Source organism: Leucopleurus acutus (assembly GCF_964270905.1).
Source record: "Leucopleurus acutus genome assembly, chromosome: 6".
In the NCBI taxonomy this organism is placed as follows: domain Eukaryota; kingdom Metazoa; phylum Chordata; class Mammalia; order Artiodactyla; family Delphinidae; genus Leucopleurus; species Leucopleurus acutus.
The window spans coordinates 114,463,580-114,483,655 of NC_139149.1; the positions used below are offsets into that span (position 1 = coordinate 114,463,580).

At 48.7% G+C, this 20,076-nt stretch overlaps 1 protein-coding gene across 1 annotated transcript in view; it reads right to left on the reverse strand.

Moving 5' to 3' along the window:
* ASB18 (ankyrin repeat and SOCS box containing 18) overlaps nucleotides 1-20,076 on the reverse strand; it is a gene marked incomplete at both ends in the record, with an annotated part of 62,156 nt that overhangs the window by 10,455 nt on the left and 31,625 nt on the right. Inside the window, one exon of the mRNA XM_082841401.1 lies at nucleotides 5,593-6,097. Within this exon, the coding sequence (XP_082697527.1) occupies nucleotides 5,593-6,097 (505 nt within the window). The remainder of the gene's footprint in view (nucleotides 1-5,592; nucleotides 6,098-20,076) is intronic.

Here is a 20,076-nt window from a genome sequence, read left to right on the forward strand (position 1 = left end):
CCTTCCCCACAATGAATCCATTAATTTTTTTCTGTATTCATCTCTGATTAAGGTGAGATCCAGACACGAGGTCTGTCAACATGCAGGGGAAGTCCATGGTCCCGTTCTCTGTTCACCTGTGAGATGGTGGAGGGGCCAAGTGGAGGAAGGCTGGAGAGGGCGATGCCCAGCCTGGTGACCTGTGCTCCACCAGGAGGCCTCTTCCTCCCACCCTCCCCCCAGCAAAGTAGCAGGTTGCCATGGAACTCAGGTTCCTCAGTTTCCACCTCTGCACTTTACTGCATCTCCCATGATGCACTGCACCTCCACAAGCATCCCCTACTGCCTGGTGGACTTAAACTATTTGTCTGTGATGTCTGCCTGATTGCCTGAAAACTCAGGGCCGTGGAGCAGAGCCGCGTCAGCCCTTCCTGACTCAGACGTGAGATCTTCCTGTTGGTGCCGAGGATTTGCTTTCTCCCCTCCCCCTCTTCCTTCCATCCTTCCTTCCTCCTGTCTACGTCTTCACAGATATTTTAACATGAAGACAGGAGCAGCTGCCCATTTAAATTGGTGATCCTATTACTATTATCATCTCTGGTCCCCTCCCTACCCCAATTTTGTTTTTTCCCTAATCCATTACTGTCACAAGCTCCGGCTTAAGTGGGCTTTAGAGAAGGAGAGAATGAACACGGTGGGCTGAGCTGCAGAGGGAGAGCCAGGCAGGCGTGCATCTTCCCAGCCCAGCCTCGCACCCCACCGTGTGCTCTTGACAGGCTGGTACTTCTGGCTTACACGAGCCACCACTAACATGCCATTTCCGGGAGCACAGTGAATTCCATCGGCCCCTTTTCTGTGTTGGGAGGAAACCATGCCATTGAAAAGAGTAGTTCACACTGGATCCCTCCAGATCTAGTCTGTCTGTCTTTACATGGTATCCTAGGCAATTCCTGCATCTTCAGACTTTCCTCAGGCCAATCTGCACCCTCCAGCTACCCTCCCATTGGCCCTCTCACTTCTCTGCAAAATATTCAATGGTTCCCAGTGACTGCATGCTACCTGGACATCCCCATCCCTCCCCTCAAGCCCCAGCCCCCAGGAACAGCTGCCCTCCCTCAGTAAGAGCTCCCCTCCTCCAGGCCCCTCCTCCCTGGGTCACGGACTGTGACAAAGTCTTATTGCCTGTCTCTGGGAATTCATTTCCTGTCTCTCCTCTGTTCCACCTCTCTGGGGCTCCCGGGCCCTTCCCAACCCCTCCGTGCTGTGCCCCCCTCACGTTTGCCAGGCAGCTGGCTGCCTTCATTATTTTTATGCCAACACAGTTTAAAAATCTCCGCTGCCTCCTTGCTGTCTGTGGAGAAGCGGCTGCCACGTTCCTCTGACACGCTGATGGCATTAGGGTCCGCGCACACTCTCTTCAGCTAATGAGGCGGCAGAAAGAAAATTAAGGGGAAAAATCACACGGGCACACTGCTTTCTATGTAGATGGAGAAATGAAACAAAAGCAAGGGAAACAGGCGCGCTGCTGCTGATGGCTCCGCTCCCCGCTCCCACGGGGGCAGCGTGCAGGCACTGCTGTGTAAAGGCAGGGGAGGGAGCCCTGGGTTTTGACTACTGCGACCCCAGGCTCCCCCCACGGAAAACTCTAGGAAACTGGAGTGTGAAGTCACGTTACCTAATTCCGTAATTCGGTAAAAAGAAAACAAAAACTTCAGGTCCATATGTCCAGCGTGGTCAATGCCCAGAAGGAGAGGCAAGACCAGAGGTTTGCAGATACTTCTAGAATCTGTCATTCTCGCCCTCCACCTCCCATTTCCCCTTGCTCCAGCTACCTGCATCCCTCACCTGGACCGCACGGCAGCCAGGGGTTTCCCAGCAGCCCCCAAGAGAGCATGTTCTCTACCCCTGAGCAGAGAAATCACCCTCCAATTCTCACTGGATTATGTCACCTGTCCTGCTTAAGATGACGTAATAGTTTCCTATTTTTCTTAAGACAAAGGCGCAAACCCTTAACGGGGGCCCTGCCTAGGGTCCCGGCTCTTGCTGTTTCCCCTCCACCCCCGACCCCTGCACATATTGCAGAGTTCCTTCTGCCCCAAGACCTTTGCACCTGCTGTTTCTTCTGCCTGGAATGATTTCCCCTCCCCTCTTCACACAGCTAAGGCTCCAGTCTTCAGATCCAGAATCACTCTATAAGCCCTCGAGGGGGCCTCGGACTCGCTGCTCAGCCAGGTCTGGCCCCTCGTTTGGTACCTTCGAGGTCTGGAGGGCCTTGGCCTTGCAGCTTTTCACGTCACAGCAATTTCCCAGTGGTGTGTGTGGTTGTCTGAGTCAAGGCCATCTCACCCACCTGACTGGCGCTCCATGAGGGCAGGAAATACCCATGCTCCGGTTCAACACTGTACCACCAGCACGGGAGCACAGCCGCTCCCTAGAAATGTTTGTTGAATGAATAAGTGTTTAAGGGACGCCTGTGGGGGAGAGCTTTCATCACCGGTGTTGGCCTGGCACTTCCCCAGCTCCTGGGCAAATCTAAGTGTGAGTTAGTTACGACTGCCCAGGTGAGGGGCAGGAGGAGAGAGGCACGTGAGCAAAGGCCTTTATCCCAGACCAAGCATCGAACCCACAAAGTCAACTAGCGGCAGCTAGTCTGGATCCACCCTCGTGGGCGTTTCTCTGCCCTCCTGCCCGCTCTCCTCCAGGCCGGGCCCCCTGCGTCCCGGCAACTTCCAGAATTCAAACCTGGCCGCATCCTGACATCGCACCTGCACCTGCCCTCGCGTCCCCACCTGACTCTGGTGTTAAGTAGCGGTCAGCCGGGCAGAAAGGCCTGGCATTGTCCACATGCTTTGCTTTTCCAGCCGTGACACCGCTTTGATGTTTGCGGCAGCGCAGTGCGCGCGGCTCCGACGGATGCTTCGAGTCCGCCTGCTGCGGCGCTGGTGCCTTTGTCTGGGCACCGGGGAACTGTGATTTATGTCATAAGCTCGCTGTGAAACCTTTTGCCTCAGTAATTCTGAGCTCCGTGGGTGTCTCTTTACATCTATTTAAAGCGCGGCTGCTGCCCACGGCCGGCGTGCTCTGTGACATTCCCCGGTGCCTCTGTGTACGCCTCGCCATGGCGCTGAGTCCTGCCTGCAGAGCATCTTTGTGGCTCGTTTCAGCGTGTTTGCTGCGCGCTCCACGGGGCTGCTGAGCGAGTCGGGTCTGCGCTTTGATGTCCCGCGTGCTGATTAGACCCCTTTCCCGGTGGAGCACATGCAGGGGGTCTGGATGCTGATGCCACATTTCCAGAGCGTTCGCCCTGGTTGTCCTGGGGCGAGGCCAGAGCCTCACAGGCACTTGTACGTTGGCTTGGAGGATGTCCAGGTTGGTAGTAAACGCGCTCTTGCCTGCAACCTGCTCCTAGCCGGGGGCGCCAGGGGTGCGGTGCTGGGGGCAGGGGGCTGCGGACCTCCTCCGCACCGCCCCCTGCCCCCCCCCCCCACCCCGAGGTGTGGGCGGGTCTCAGCGCAAAGACAGCGGAGGCCCGTTTCCAAAGATTTTAACTGCAGCGCCGGGCCCCGGAGTTGCTGGAATCCCCTTCTCTCATTCAACAAACTGACTGAAGGTTCCCTACACTGTGCTCTGTGAAAGCCTCGAAGTATTAAGATTTCTCAAAGAAACTCCGGTTCTTTCTGCAGTGGTGTGGAACTGCTGGGAGATTCATCATCATCTCCAGAAGCCAAGCACCTCTCGTGGCCTCCGGGTCCCCGTCGTAACTAACCGTCCCCAGACCCAAACCCACAGCCACCCCGCACCCCACCCACTGACCTGCTCCATTCCTGTGGCCGACAAAGGATGTCATGAGGAGATCCCAGGACAGGGCCCCTGGAGGCCCAAAGGGGAGGCACTGGGCTTTGCTCTGCATCTCTAGGTCAGGGTGGGGTGATTCCCACAGCCTTGGAGACAGAGTTCAGGTGCTAGAAGTCCTGCCCCCCGGGATGATGCCTGTGGGGCTGCACCTCGGACATTGAAACCTGGACAGCGGTCTCTAAAAATCGAATGCCTTCGAGGCTAACAAAAGATTATTACTGGTCACCACTGAAATATACTGATTTTCTTTTTTCTTTAAAAGAATTTGTCCCAGGTGTTTTTCACTGTTGGGCATCATGTAAAGTCCTGTTTCTTTCTTTGTGTTTCGTTGTTTCTTGTTCATTCTTTATGTAGTTTCACACCATAAGGGCTGAAGGGTGCATCTTGGTTTAAGGCACACACGGTGTGAACTGGAGGGGTGGTAGGTTTCCATTTTATCGGTAGATGAACTAAGCCTGCTAATATTGGGAAACGTCTAAATGTAAATCATGAATATAAAAGGGAAGTGTTACAGAATACAAAAAGGCTGGCGTTTCTTCCCTTTCAAGAGTCCATGCACGGCATGGGAATCACTGCATTAGTAGAATGCCTCAAGAGGACAACTCGAAGACGGTGCAAGACTCGGCGTAAGAAACTTGTCATCAAGTTTGTCAAGTAAGGAAACACCCAGGGAATTGTCTGGGTGGATTTTCCATTTCTCACCTGTGTTTTGAGAGACAAGAGTTTTACTCTGTATGCATCTGGGATGCAAAGTTAGCATTTGAAAGAAATGTGTGAATCTCACTATTTCAGACCATCTAGACCATCTCTAGCTGTTGTCCTTTTAGGATAAGAGCTTTTAGGCTATTTGTGTAAAGCTTATCAGGCCAGACAGTCTCTGGCATATGACCGGTGAGTCTGGGGTAATTTTTAAATTTAGCACAGCCAATTTTACATCGAATGGAATGACCTCCCTTCAATGAAGTCTTTCGGGGGAGGACAATCGCTTATTTTAACTAGTATCTTGGGAACTTTCCTTTTGGAAACATTTTGTCTTTATTTTCTCTGATAAGAAATGTTTATTCTTCATCTTTATCATTTCAGTGCAGATCTGACACGTGGAAAGGCGACAGGCGGCTCAGAGCCAAGTCTGCAAAGTGGGGTTGAGGTCCCAACACAACCTTGACCCTGAACAGGGCATTTCACCTGATTGAAATCCAGGTAAGGGAATGTCAGGAACCTGGTGTATTTCACAGGCGTGTGGTGAGGACTGAATGCGAGAAATCTGTGAAGTGCTATCATTAATCCTATTAATAAGGTGGATGGTCACACTGCGTATTTCATTTCAAGCCAAATACCAGATGCGACAAGAGACTGATTTCACTGTTCATCAGTTACACCAAAAATAATCTGCCAAAATATTCTGAGCCATGACGGCATCATAGAAACAAGGGCCTGGCGTCCCCAGGTGACAACTCTGCAAGGTCTCACTCGAGTATGCTTGTTGACCCCCCAACCTCTTCATTTTCTAGTGACTCTAGAAAGGGTTGCCCAGCCCTGGCTCCTCAAAGTGTGGTTCCAAGATCTCACTCTCATCTCTAGTCTTGCTAGAAATGCAGACTCTGCCATCCCCTCCTGCAGGATCAGAATCTGCATCTGGACCAGTCTCCAGGGGGGTTCCGGGCCCCTGAAAGCCTGAGAAGCGCTGAACGCCCCCCGGCGGCAGGCCGGGTCCCTGCGCTGCCAAGTCCTCGTGGCCTGTCCCCGACCCCTTCTTACCTTGGGGAAGGCGTCGGGCCACACAGTGGGGGAGCCGTGGTTGAGCAGCTCCTGCAGCGTGCGCTGCGGCGCGGCCTCGGGGGCGCAGGCGGCCGTGTGCAGCACTCGGGCCAGCGGCGACGCACCCCCGTAGTCGAGCGCGCCCGCGTCGGCGCCGTGCCGCAGCAGGAGGCGCGCCAGGCCGTGGCGCGCGTGGCCGCAGGCCTTGTGCAGCGGGCTGCGCTCGTCCTCGTCGCGCGCGTCCGCCGCCGCGCCGCACCGCAGCAGCAGCGCGCACAGGCGCAGGCAGCGCGCGTGCTCGTCGGGCCGCCGCGCCGTGCCGCACGCCGCGCTCAGGGCCGTCTCGCCGCGGGCGTTCCTCGCGTCCACGAGCGCCCCGCGGCCCAGGTAGAGGCGCGCGTGCTCGTCCAGGCCGTGCAGAGCCGCCACGTGCAGGGGCGTGTCCAGGCCCGCGCCGCCCACGCGCTGCACCGAGGCACCGTGCTCCAGCAGCGCTTGCGCGCACCTGCGGGGAGGCCAAGGTCAGTCACCCGGGCTGGGCCCGGCGGACGCCCCGACACCGGCGCCCTGTCTCCCCCAGCCCGGCACGCGCTGCCTGTGGGTTCCGGCGCTTCGGACCCCCTCCCTCCCCACAGGGGGGTGTTGGCTCCTAAAACAACCAGGACAGGAATCCAGGTCTCCCGTGCCCAGGCTATAGGAGTTCAAACTGAGCTGGAAAAAAAAAAAAAAAAAAAAGATTAAGGCAAACCTGGGGGTACAGGTTACCAAATGGTGGCAACAGCTAGGAACTTTTCCTAAGAACCCACGCGCCGCGTTAATATTTACCTTGTAATTTGTAACTACTTGGTGCTACCCTGGAAGGTAATGTGGTTCAGGTGACGGTGCTGGAAACACGAATTACCCGGACTCTTTGTCACAGGTGGCACTTGAAGGGTCTGGGAGTCAGGGTTCTAAGGAGGGCCCCTTAGGCCGTTGGGCTCTTTATCAGCCGGCAGGTACCTGCGCTTTGGCAACGGTGTGAGGCAAGGCTTGCCTTACTCCCTGGGAGGGAATCTAGCCATCCCTCAAGACACGGACACAGAATGGCACTGGGGTGTCCTCAGACAGCACTGGATGCATGGGCGAAACCCGCAACCATGCCCAACTGTGGGACTATCTTGGTTTCAACCAAGCTCTCCTTGAACAGACTGGATTTTGGCTGTTGCTAAATCCCACGATGGTGTCCCGGGGTTTGTAGGCTCCCATGGGACACTGTGGTCTCCCCCAGAGGTGGGTGTCTCCTGCTGCTTCCAGGTCCATCAGGTGGATCCCAAGACTGTCCTCTCCCAGGAGAGCAGCTTCCACCTGGGAGAACTCCAAGCCCAGGTGGCATTTGCTGACGGGCAGGCCCATGTTGGACGTGGGGCCTCAGACACTGGTGGGGAACTCAGCCTGGACCAGCCTGAAAGTAGGACAGTCTCAGAGACCCTCCCACCACCCTCCTCCATCTGCTGGCCCTTGTCCTTCACGGGCACTGCCAGAACACCAGCCCCACTTCAGTCCCCCACTCCCGGGTCACCTCCTGGACGTTGCCATCAGTGTGTTTACTCCACTTCTGGCGTCTGACGCGCCAGCACGCTGACTTCACGGCGTAAGGCTCTGGTCCGTCTCGCTAGCCCTCCTGTTGGTACTCTACTCATCTCTGCTCTGTTGAGACTTGGGTCATCGGCCCCTGGCTTTCTCGGCCCTTCCTGGCTTCACTTCCTTCCCTGGGCAGCCCTCCACTCTCTCTTCTCGGCATCCTCAGGTCCCTTGAGTTGAGGGCACGTGGCCGTCCCCTGCGTCAGTTGGCCACATTTTCAGCTGGGAACCCAATCATCACCCACCCGCTCTTCCCCGCCTTGGCGGCAGGGTGCTGCTGGAGGGAACACCATCCGTGGAGATCGGCCTCTGGGCTCAGCTGGTCCTCAGGGCCCTTTGGTTCTACTTCCCAGGACTGAGCACCAGCTTCTCCTTCCTTGCCCTTTACTGGCTGTTCCAGATGTTGACCGCTGTCCCCAGGAGGTCCTATTTCTACTCTCCTCCTTCTCAGCAATCTACCCCTGCTTCACTCAGAGTGCACGTTCTCCCAGGAACTGCCGTCCTTCCCTCCTTGTGCCGTCTAGTCGGCCCCCATACCTGTTAGCGTCTGTGTCTACACGATTGCCCTCTCCTACTTCCATAGGTCTGAGGAAGGGGCTCCCTCCGGATCCTCTTGCCCCAGGTGTAGTCCTCTTCTGCTTCCTTGGGGGTCTCGCTCTGGGCAGTACTTGCTCTTCGCTTTCCCCCTGTCCCCCACCCCCTCTTCAGTGGGCCACTCAGCCCCGTCGATTCCATCTCTTGAATAATCACCTGAACTGCTTCCTCCCTCCATCCCCGTTGTCACCATCCTTTGTTGAGGCCCCCAGTCATTTTTTGCCTGAAGCTAATGACAGTCTCTTAATTTGTTCCCTGCGCCAGTCTAACAAGCTCCGTACTACCCAGAAAGAGCCTTTCCAGTGTGAATCGTAAGACCTGTGCCCGCTGAAAACCCAGAGGCTCCTCCCGGTGGCTGAAGAAAGCCCAGGCTCCTTTCCGCGGGACACAGGACACTGCGTGCTCCAGCTTCTGTGGGCCTCACCAGTTTCATTTCCTGATGCTCCATCCCGTGTTTCGACCCTACCTGACCAGGTGTGGTTCTTAGGACACGTCCTGTCTTTCCTTCCTCTTCCTCTGGGTCACACGTCTGTGTTGTCGTGTTCCTCGTGCCTAAGTGTCTGGGCGCAGCCTTTGTCACACTGTGTTTCAAATGTTCGCCGGCACGTTTGATTCCTCTCTTAGACGGTTGGCTCCTTGGGTGTGGAAATGGGGGGTTATTTATCTCTGCTTCTCCGCGCCGAGGGCAGGGCTAGCCCACTGTTGGTGTTCCCTGAGGGCACGTTGCACACACGCATTTCGTTAATGAACTTCCTCCGGTTTTCCTTCGTGTGGTGGCTGTCTGTCCTGTTCTTTACCTGACTGGGGCTCTGAACGGGATCTTCTGGGGGTTTCCAGGCCGGAAGCTGCTGCCCTTAAATCTGTTTACATTTCTACCCAGCGACTCTCAATGTTTTAAATCCTCTCTCTGTATTTCTCTAGCCTCCATATCAGCAGTGTCTTGGGAAGTGGTCTGTCTTGGGTGGAAGATCTTTACAGACAAGTACAATTTGATGTGAAATGTCCTTTGGGACGATAACCAGCTAAGAGAAGATGCAAATTTGACAATCAGAGTGCTTCAGATCTGCTTCCTCCTTGCCTCTCTGGGAGGAATTTTGAACAGTGCAGCAGGAGGTTAGAAATCAAGGGTTCCGTCTCATTTTGCCACTGAGCCTGTGTGCACTCACAAACAATTACAAAACATTTTCTTCTGCTCTTTTTTTTTTTTTAAAAGCAGCCCAACCTCTCTGAAGAAGCCCACCGGGGAATATAAGTGGGTCTCTTTTCCACGTCCACAGCCTAACAGGCTGACGGCCAGGTTGCTCTTTGCAACAAAGATACCTTTCAGAAGAATGAGGACGCTGGCCCACCCTCTGGAGGGCTGCAGATGCCCTTTTCATTTTTAATGGAGAGCTTCTAATTGGCTAAACCTTGGTACTTCCTTAGAGCAGATAATGATGTAAGTTGCAGACCACAGGCAGGAGAAAAAAACAACACAACAAATTGACTGGGGCACATAGCTGCTGGCACACACTGGGCAGTCATTAAAAATGAAGTTGTGGGAACCTGTTTAATGACATGGAAAACTATTTGCAGTGGTCATGTGAAAAGATCGGGTTACAAAACCGCATGGAGCACTCGCATTTAAAAAAAAAGAGCAGGTGTGTATGTGCATATGAAGAAAGCCTAGAAATACACAAGCCAGCGAGTTTACCTCTGGATAATGGGGTGATGGTGCTTTTGTTTCCTTTCTGCCTGCCTGTATTTTCAAATTCATTTTCCAAAATGAATCAGAGTTGCAATTTGACAGAGGGACAAAAACAGAGGTTACTTACTAATAACAAAACCATCCCCCACTGCCACAGCAGCATCTCTTGGATTCTAAGAATGTCCGCTCAGCTTTCCAGGTTTCCAGAATGCTCTCACATTTTCCATTGATCTGTCCAGGCGTAAGCAACGATCTGGGAAAGCACGTATGGCAGCGCCTCCGAGAAGGTGAGTCGAGAGGAGCGGGTGGGGGTGGGTGGAAGGTCCTCAGGGCTAAGCAGAGCAGTGGTAACAGTCTTGGGGACCTGCAAGACCTGACCTTGTATGGGTCCGTGTCTCCAGTCAAGGAACAGGTGGTCCAGCAGGGAAAGTACCACCCAAGGCTTTGCAGGACTGTGTGGGAAACCCAGCTTTGGCCAAGCGCTTTCCTCCCAGGGGAGATTTTGTGAGCAGGTTTCCTGCTATCCTGATAGACACAAGAAGGAGGGCCTGGAGCCAGTGTAGGACAGTCGCTGTCGGGAACCAAGGGTAAGTTCCCATCTGCCGATGTCAGAATGACTTGTCTCTGTCTTACGAGATTAAGGAGATGCTGTGTTGTCTGAACAACCTCAGATATGAAGCAACTTGGGCAAACACTCCCCACCCCACCACCATCCCTCATCCCCAGCTTTGATAATGATCGAGGTGACAAGCTGTTATGGGGCCCAAGGTTGACAGCACACAGAAAAAGTGGCTTGAGCCAAAAGGCAGGAGTTAATAGAGATGAACCCATCAAGGGCTGTTGAATGAATGTCATTTTAACTTATTTCTAAAGAGGGAAGTGGGACTCTGAGCCTACATCCCACACACCGCTCCCAGCCACCTCCAGCATCTTCCCGAAGCGCTGGCTTTCCCACTGGCCTCGCAGGTGCAGAAAGGTGCCGAGTGCCTCAGCCCGGGCTTCCTTACTGCTCACCTCTTCCTTACCCTTTCACACCACCTGCCAAGCCGCCCTGCGCCCCATGAGACAGAGCCAGCTCCAGGCTTTCGTTCTCCCGCGTTCCTCCTCACCATCCGTCTAGTTGCACAAAGCCCTCAAAAGTGGTATCTCACAGCCTCTGGTTCTGAGCTGGGCGGTCAGTGCATTCCCCAGCACATGGTCTTTTTATTAATTTTAGAAGAATGTTATCTTTAGTCCTTGCAACAAATCTGTGTTGTAGGTGGAGTTTGCAGCGGGGAGGGGGGGGGGAATTGAGGCTTAGAAGAAGACCAGTGATTTGTATAGGGCCATCCAGCCCAGAGGTGGCAGAGCAGAGACCCTGGCTGCTGTGTCTGGCTTACTTCTCAGTCACCCTACCCGCCCGGCTGCTCTTCCCGTTGGTACTATTTGCTAAGCACCTTTTATGAGCCGGGCATGGTCCTAGGCATTTCCCGTAAGTTCTCTCTAAACTTCTCATTCATTGGCTCATTCAATAAGTAGAGAATTTCCCCCATGCTCTGTATGCCAAGGCGAGGGGGAGCGTCTCTTCTCTGAGCACTCCACGGGATTCCTGGACAGACTCACTGACAGAACACTGAAGGCAGCAGAAGGCCAAGGAGGTCTCCTGGCGCGTGGACCTCGGGCTCTACGACAACACACAACAGGAACCTGCTGCTCGTCCAGTCCTGTGGGCACCTCTGCGCCATAGATTTCATTCTCCCTGGTTTTCAGTGAAGACGTGTTTGAGGGGTCAGCAGCGATCTCAAGGGCGGGGACCTGGGATGTGATGGTGACGCCACAGAACATGCTGCTTGAGATGTGAACCGCAGCTACTGCTGGCTAAGAGAGTGAGTCAACGACCTAACGATGGTACTGAAAGACAACAGTGACGAAGAACTATTAAACGTAAGGCGAAATGCACAAAGATCGCTTAAAGTTTTTTGAGGGGAAACAGGCATTGCTTCTAAGCCCTTTGCCAGGTGTGTTCAGCTTCTGTCTCCTGAGCAACGATTTCAGTGGCTGGGCGCCACCAGAGTCCTTGGGCATCCTTCGCTGTCCTCCTCCCGTGGTTGCCGCCCGCATCCCTTCTGACAGACGGGAGGGGCTTCGCGCCAGGCAGTGTGCCCAGCGAGAGTCATGGGTGTCATGAACCAGTCTTGTTGAATCATCATTATGCTGCTTTTCCTATCGGAGTTGACGCAGAGGCAGATGGGCTGGAGACGTGTCCCTGGGGCAGGGTGGCTGGAGCCCGAAGCCTGGGTCCGCTGGTGGGGGCAGGCAGATCGGCTGGATGCTGGGCAAGGCAGGAATGCGGGGAGGCAGGGGACAGAGGGGAGAGACCTGGGAGGAAAACACAGCCGTGCGCTCCATTGAAAGGAGGCTCCCTCTGCGGATCGACTCCCCAGCTGGCTCCAAACGAGGGGTGGGGAAGCCGCTGCCCTGACTTTGATGGAGGAGCGGCTCCACTTGGTTTCTCAGGACCTTCTGCTGAGCCTCTCCTTGGGGGACCTGCCACCCGCCCCTTTCTGCTCTGTATTTTCTTCTCCCTCCCTTAGCATCTCCCGGGATGCTAAGCTGTGAGACGATCAAGCATAAAGGTTTACAATTGAAAGGGCTGATGTGAACGGACAAATGCTTAAGGGTAGCGGGGAGATGGAGAGGGAACCTGCCGGCCATTTCCATCCTTGCGTTTTCCCCTGGAACAACAGCTGCCGTTTAATTTGCTTCGGAAGTGTTGGATGGTTGTGGCCGCAGCGGGTATTTTTGGCAAATTCTCCCTGGACAGCGAGTGAAATTCTGCCTTTTGGGGGACTGAGGACTGATTTAGGGAGCAAACTTAGAGAAGTTATAGCTCCACTGTTTGCTTCACTTGCCCTTGAAGGAGTATCTGACTTTCTGGAAGCTTCACCAGTGTCCCCTCCTCAACAAGAAATGGGCAGCCTTTCTCTCCTCCCCTGGCCCCAGCACGCTGGATGAAGAGGGAGACCCAGAGGCATCAGAGTGAGGTGAAGAGAAGGAGGAAAAGTGAAATAAAGACTCTACTCTCTTTTTAGGCAGGGATGAGGGTGAGGTGGGGGGGAGCTGGGACTTGTATGAGCGAACAGTTTTATATGCATATATTTTTTAAGTCAGGTAAATTTGCATACAGAGAAACGCACAGGTGCAGAAATCGGCAAAGGAATACAAGTTTGTAACCAACATCCCAGTCAAGACGTAGCATATTTTCATCTCTCCAAGAATTTCCTTTGTGTTTGCTACCAGCCAGTCATCACCCCCACAGGCAACCATGGTTCTGAGTTCTCTCACCATGTTTTGCCTTTTCTAGAATTTTCTACCTTTTTGTGTCTGGCTTCTTTAGCTCCACAGAATGTCTTTGACGCTCATCCACATTGTTGCATGCGTGAGTAACTCATTCTGGTTTATTTCTGAGTCATATTTAATTGTATGGACTCACCATAATGAAAAAATTCATTCTCCTTTTGATTCTGATGGGCATTTGGGTATTTCCGTTTTTTGGCTATTATGAATAAAGCTGCTATGAACATTTTAATGTAAGTCTTCTTGTGGACATACGTTCTCATTTCTTTTGGATAAATAGCTAGAAGTGGAATTGCTGGTAGGTGTATATTCAACTTTAAAAGAAACTGCTGAACAGTTTTCCAAGGTGATTACATCATTATACACTCCTAACGGCAGTGTGTGACGTTTCCGTTGCTCCACATTCCTGCCAGTGTTTGGTGTTGTCTGTCTTTTTGACTTTAGCCACCCTCACGGGTGTAACGTAAAGCATATTTCCTCATGGTTTTAATTTGCATTTCCCTGATGACGAGTGATGTTGAGCACCTTTCCGTTTGCTTATTGGCCATTTGTATATCTTTCCTGAGGTGTCTGATCAAGGATTTTGCCCAGAGGGTGAAGGTTTGATTTGGCCTGGATTACCTCTTTTAATTCCTGACAGCGAGTTGTCTGTATTCAAATAGAACTTGGCAAGTGACCAGAAAACTGAGGAATCTGCCTGAGATGCCAGAAGTGGCAAGGAAGGAGGCTAAACCTACGATAGAACATGTTCGAAAGGTCGTGATTAGAGATGAGCAGAGCTACTTTCTGACTATCGGCAGTTTTTGAAAAAATTAGGTTAACGAGGGAGAAGCTACCTCTCAACATCCGTCTCCCTTACGGCGCTTGGCTTTCAAACCTGGCTCTGACGGTTTACACTGTGCCACTTAACGGCAAAACATGGGCTGTTGGTGAGCCTCAGGTTTCTAACCTGTAAACTGGGGATAACCATGCCTTGCAGGCCTGTGGGGAGGATCATAGCATGTAAGACACTTGCAAGTGCTCAGAATGTGAAGTTCTGGACTTCCCTGGTGGTCCAGTGGTTAAGACTCCGTGCTTCCACTGCAGGGACGCGAGTTCGATCCCTGGTCAGGGAACTAAGATCCCACGTGCCGCATGGCAGAAAAGGAAAAAAGAAAAAGTGAAGTTCTTCTACAAATATCAAATCATCCAGTGGGAGTAGCCCCTAACTGACACCTTGTTCTTTAATATTCCTTGAGATGCCTCAAAGTCCTGTTGAAGCAGACCATGTTTTCTCCCCTCCACTTGAACAACGATCCGTCACTCATCTGGGATGTGGAGAGTGGACCGTTTAGTGGAATGTACATCGATGCTCATGAGCTGGAACCTCATGCAAGCAAACCTCCTGTTATTAGGCAAAGGCTTTTGGGGTTGGGGCGAGGACTCAGAATAGTTGTCCCTGTTCAAATCCTGACCAGAGAGTGCCTTTCTTTCCTCAGGAAGAGTCATCCTTCCTTTCTCTCTGCCCAGATTTCAACCTGCCAGGTCTGAGTTAGAAAAGAATTGTCCAATGATTTTCTTCAACAATTTTTTCCTCCCAAGATAATTAGCTGCTTCCACAAGTCCAATTCTGGCTTACGAATGAATTTTTATTTAGTTGAATTGACACAACTGGGACCAAGAAGTAAACTTGCATGCTTTTTAACTAATACGTTTGTGAAGGAAGCAAACCCTCCTCACTTTTGTTTAAATCAAGACAGCTTTAGATGAGAAAAAGAATCAGGACTCTGTTCATTCTTTTCTCGTTTTAATTATCTCAGAATTTTAAAAAGGTCAAGGAGAGGAGTCTGATGATAAATAGGGCGAGGCTGGCATGCAGGCTACTAACGTGAAGAGAGTAACTTTACTGGAACTTTTCTTTTTGGGAAAATCTCTTCAAAAGGCTCCTAGATTAAAGCTCCGATATCCCTTTTTGTGTGTTGAATTCTGAATTCTGAAGCTTGCTGGTTGGAAGGAAGCACAGATAATTTTTTTTTAAATCCCAGGAACTCAGAGACTCAAAGGTTTTAAAGTCCTGCACCCATGGAGAATTGCTGACTAAAAGGGGAGGCAGCAGAACTGGGTCCCTAGGTGTGGAGACCATTGTCATCAAGAGTAAGAAAATGAAGTGGCTCTGTATGTAGGTCAACGACCCCCTCTCTACTGTAAGGCAAAAAAATTAAGGATGACCTAAAATCGACTATGTATAAAAAGGTTCTGGAGAAGGCAGCTCTTTCCTGTCAAAGTGATAATGTTTATACTACTGGAAGCCAGACCTCCTCGGAGTCTAACTTTAGGGGGACTCTTCAGAGCTGAAAAGCCGTAGTCTAAACCTCAGGCCCTCTCTGACATCTGTTAACTTTTATCCTTCAAGGTAGTTGGCTATGTTATTGTAGAGGTGTTCAAGGGGACCCGCCAGCATCTTCCATCAAATCATTGATATTCTAAGTCAGCTGTTGCATAGTTCTGCCTGAACTTCTGGTGTGTTCGTCGCATATCTTAAACTTTCCCCCAATAGCGTGGATTGAACGAAGTCAAGACTGTCAAATGAAGTCACCGGGGAGAAAGAGTCATGTAGAGAGACGTAAGGAGACAGAAGAGGAATGAGAAGAAAAGGAACAAAGAGGAAGAGAAAGACAAAAGAAGAGATTTTAAAAGCCCCATGTTAATATAAAGACATTTTAAAAGTCTTTCTTTATTAAACAATGGGCTAGATCTGAATGATTTCTGAAAAACCAGCTGAAGCCAGGAAATGAGTTTCTATCACACAGTGTATAAGCGGAGTAGCTTGAACGGTCTGCACGTGCCTCAGCTCCAAATGTAAGCTTGTTGGTTTGTCTTAAGGGCTGTTGTCAGGATTCACAATATTTTGTGTTCTGAGTAGGTGATACATCCTCATTTCTTAGTAAAGAGCAGTATTTTTCTAATACTGTAAGGTGGAAGTTTGGAGCCCAAGGTATGAAGAAAACTTGGTTTTTAAAACTCCTTCTATTTTAAAATTATTTTAGATTTACAGAAGAGTTGCAAAGATAGTGCAGAGTTCCCAAATGCTCTTCATCCAGCTCCCTCTGAAGTTCACATCTTATATTATTATGGTACCTTTGCCCACATTAAGAAATTAACATCAGTCCAAAACTATTAACTGACTTTGTTTGACTTTCACCACTTTTCCCACTAATGTTCACGTTCTGTTCCAGGATCCAATCCAGGATACCATGCTGCATTTAGAGAAGTTAATTTTGAACAACAGAAAAGTAAATACAGACATGTATTCTTGGGGGGGTGGGAAGCATGGTGTGTTCCTAGACATGCAATATCATCAAATGGGTTATATTTTCCATAGGAATATGTTATAATTGGGAGTATGTTCTTGACTAGAGATATTACTGGGAATAAATGATAGATGACCAACAAATATGGAGATAAAAGAAACCACAAACCCCATATTAATTAAAAACAGTGAAATGGTTTTTCAATTCTTGTAAGATAGACACAAGGATTATACAAGAGGCCTCAGGAACTGCAGTCAGCACCTACGTAATTCTTAACTATATGCAAGGTGCTCTTCTAAACATTTTTCCTACATTAGCTAATTTAATTCTCATAATAACCACCCTACATAGTAGGCTCAAATATTACAGTGAGACACAGAAAAATGAAATAACTTACCCAAGCTTGCACAGCTAGTAAGTGTTGGAATTGAGATTCAACCCAGACCTCAGATGTAGCAAACTATGTACTTGTAACATATAAAATTGTAGGGTATAAAAATATGATGAAAACTGAGTGCAATCAATGTAAAACTGCCTAATAATTTTGCCTGTTTTCTTAGTATATAGAAAGACATTTGCTTTGATTTGATTGGCTTATGTCCTTGAATAGAGCTGGTGCCTCTTTCTCTCCTAGAAAATTTCCAGTAGAGATTTACCAGCCCACACTCTCAACTTCCGTGCACATAGTGGATTCTACATATGCTTGGCTCAGTGTCTAGCACCTGCTGTAAATTACCTTCCTTTCCTTTGAAACCAAAAGCATCTTGCGGGAATAGACTGTGTATAACACAGCGCAGCCCCAGCACCTTGTAGAGTTCAACAACTTGCGATTGAATGCTTGTAGGGAAGGAATCATTACTGGATGAACTTAGAGCTGTGCTTTTCAAAAATAGATGGGGTTTCTATAATTTTGTCACCAGATGGCAACTTTGTACACCAGCAAATCATCTACCAAATGACTCAAGGATAGAAATTGTAAGTTAAAATGAGGTAGAAGTTAATCTTTATTTAGTATCCATGCAGAATAGTTATCTACTTAGAGCTTTAAAAAAATCATTGAGAAATATATTCATAAGCATTTCTACTTTGAATCTTATATCTACGTATCTTATCTCTCACAACTATGCCTTATGTGAATCTGAAATTTACAAAATGAACAAAGTTAAAATAAAGAAAATGTTATTCATACCCAGATGATAGAATTGATAGACAGAAACATTAAAATAGTTATTAGAACTGTATTCCATATATCTGAGAAGCTAGAGGAAAGATTGAACATGTTAAGTAAAGACATGAAAGATATTTTAAAAGACCTAAGATTGGGCTTCTAAAGTTGAAAATTGTAATGTCTGAGATGAAAAATACACTGGATGGGATTAACGGCAGATCAGGGATTTCAGAACAAAAGGTAAATCAATTACACAAGAAAAAAATGCAAAAAAAATATAACAGAGCATTAGTGAACTGTGGAACAACTTCAAGTGGTGTAACATATATGTAGTTGGAGTCCCTGAAGCAGAGGAGGGGATCATATAGAAAATATGTGAAGGGATAATTGCCAACAATTTTTCAAATTTGACGAAAAGTATAAACCCACAGGTCCAAGAAATCAGTAAATCTCAAGGACAGGAAACATGAAGAAAACTACATCAAAGCATATCATGATCAAATTGCTTAAAACCAGTGAAACGGAGAAGATATTAAAGCCAGAAAAAAAGGACACTATATACAAAAGAACAAAGATCAGATAGATAGAAGATTTAAAGATTAAAATTTCAAGTTAGGGCTTCCCTGGTGGCGCAGTGCTTAAGAATCTGCCTGCCAATGCAGGGGACATGGGTTCGAGCCCTGGTCTGGGAAGGTCCCACATGCCACGGAGCAACTAAGTCCGTGAGCCACAACTACTGAGCCTGCACGTCTGGAGCCTGTGCTCCGCAACGGGAGAGGCCATGACAGTGAGAGGCCCGCGCACCGCGATGAAGAGTGGCCCCCGCTTGCCGCAACTGGAGAAAGCCCTCGCACAGAAACGAAGACCCAACACAGCCAAAAATAAAAATAAATAAATTTATAAAAAAAAGAAATAAATAAAAATTCAAGTTAGATGACAGTGGAGCCATGAGTGTAAAACACTGAAAGAAAAAAAGAACCTGTCAACCTAGAATTCTCTACCCAACAAAAGTACCTTTCAAACACTCAGATGAAATAAAGACTTTTTCAAACATACAAACTCCAAAAGGACTCATCCCCAGCAGACCTTCACTATAAGAAATATTAAAGAAAGTCCTCCAAGCAGAAGGAAGATGATCCCAGATGGAATCTTCAGTCTATACAAAGGAATGAAGGGAACTGGAAATAGGAACTACATGGGTAAACATAAAAACTTTTTTTCTTATTATTTCAATATATTTAAAAGATAATTGACTTTGAACAAAAATAATAACAATGCATTGTGGGACTTATATACAGAAGTAAAATCTATGATACCAATAGTGCAAAGGTCAGGAGGAGAGAAATGGAAGTATAGTGTCATATGGGTGGTTTTTTTTTGTTTTTTTGTTTTTGTGGCCTCTCACTGTTGTGTCCTCTCCCATTGCAGAGCACAGGCTCTGGAGGCACAGGCTCCGGACGTGCAGGCTCAGCAGCCATGGCTCATGGGCTTAGCCGTTCTGCGGCATGTGGGATCTTCCCAGACTGGGGCACGAATCTGTGTCCCCTGCATCGGCAGGCGGATTCTCAACCACTGCACCACCAGGGAAGCCCTGGTTTTTATATTATACATGAAGTAGTGTAATACAACTTGAGGGCAGACTGTGGTAAAGATGTATACTATAAACCCTAAAGCAACTACTAAAATAACAGAGCCAAAAGTTATATATAATAAGTCAAAAAGGAAGATAAGTGGAATCATGAAAAATACTCAGTATAGAAGAAAGTAGAAAAAGAAGAAAAGGGAACAAAGAATGGATGAGATGAATAGAAAGAAATAACAGGATTTGAACATAATCATATCAAAATCCCATTAAATGTAAATGATCTAAACACCCAACTAAAAGGCAAATACTACCAGATTGGATTAAAAAAGACTCAATTATAACCTGCCTACAAGAAATCCACTTTAAAAATAAAGACACAAACTGAGCATGGCCTTCAATCAATAGTCAGCAAGGAACTGAGACCTTCAGTCCAACAGTCCCAAAGAACTGAATTCTGCCTATAACTATATGAATTTTATAGCAGATTCTTCCCCAGTTGACCCTTCAGGTGAGACCCTAGCCCTTGTTGACACCTTGATGGCAGTCATATGAGAGACTCTGCAGTAGAGGACCCAGTGAAGCCACACCCAAACTCTACCCACAGAAACCATGAGACAATAAATGGGTGTTGTAGTAAGTCTCTAAGTTTGTGGTAATTTGTTACACAGCCACAGATAACTAATGCAGATGGAAAAGGGTATACTATGCTAACACTAATCAAAGGAAATCTATATTAATGTCAGACTGGATATTTTAATATCAGACAAAGGAGACTTTAGAGCAAAGAATATTACCAGAGATAAAGAATATCTTTTAATAATGATGTCAGTTCTTCAAGAGGCAATAACAATGCTAAACATCTATGTAACTAATAATAGAGCTTCAAAATATTTGAAACAAAACTGATAGAACTGCAAAGAGAAATAGACAAATCCATGATTATAGTTAAGGATTTCAACACTCCTCTTTCAATAACCTGTAAAACAAGTAGGCAGAAAATCAGTAAGGATATAGGAGTTTTACACAACGTTATTAAGCAACTTGACTTAATTGACATTTATACAACACACCACCCAACAACTGCAGAATATGTATTCTTTTCTGGTGCACATGGAAATTTTACCAAGATAGAATATATTTTGGATCATAAAACTAGACTCAATAAATTTCAAAGGAGTAAAGTGATACAAAGTAAGTTCTCTCA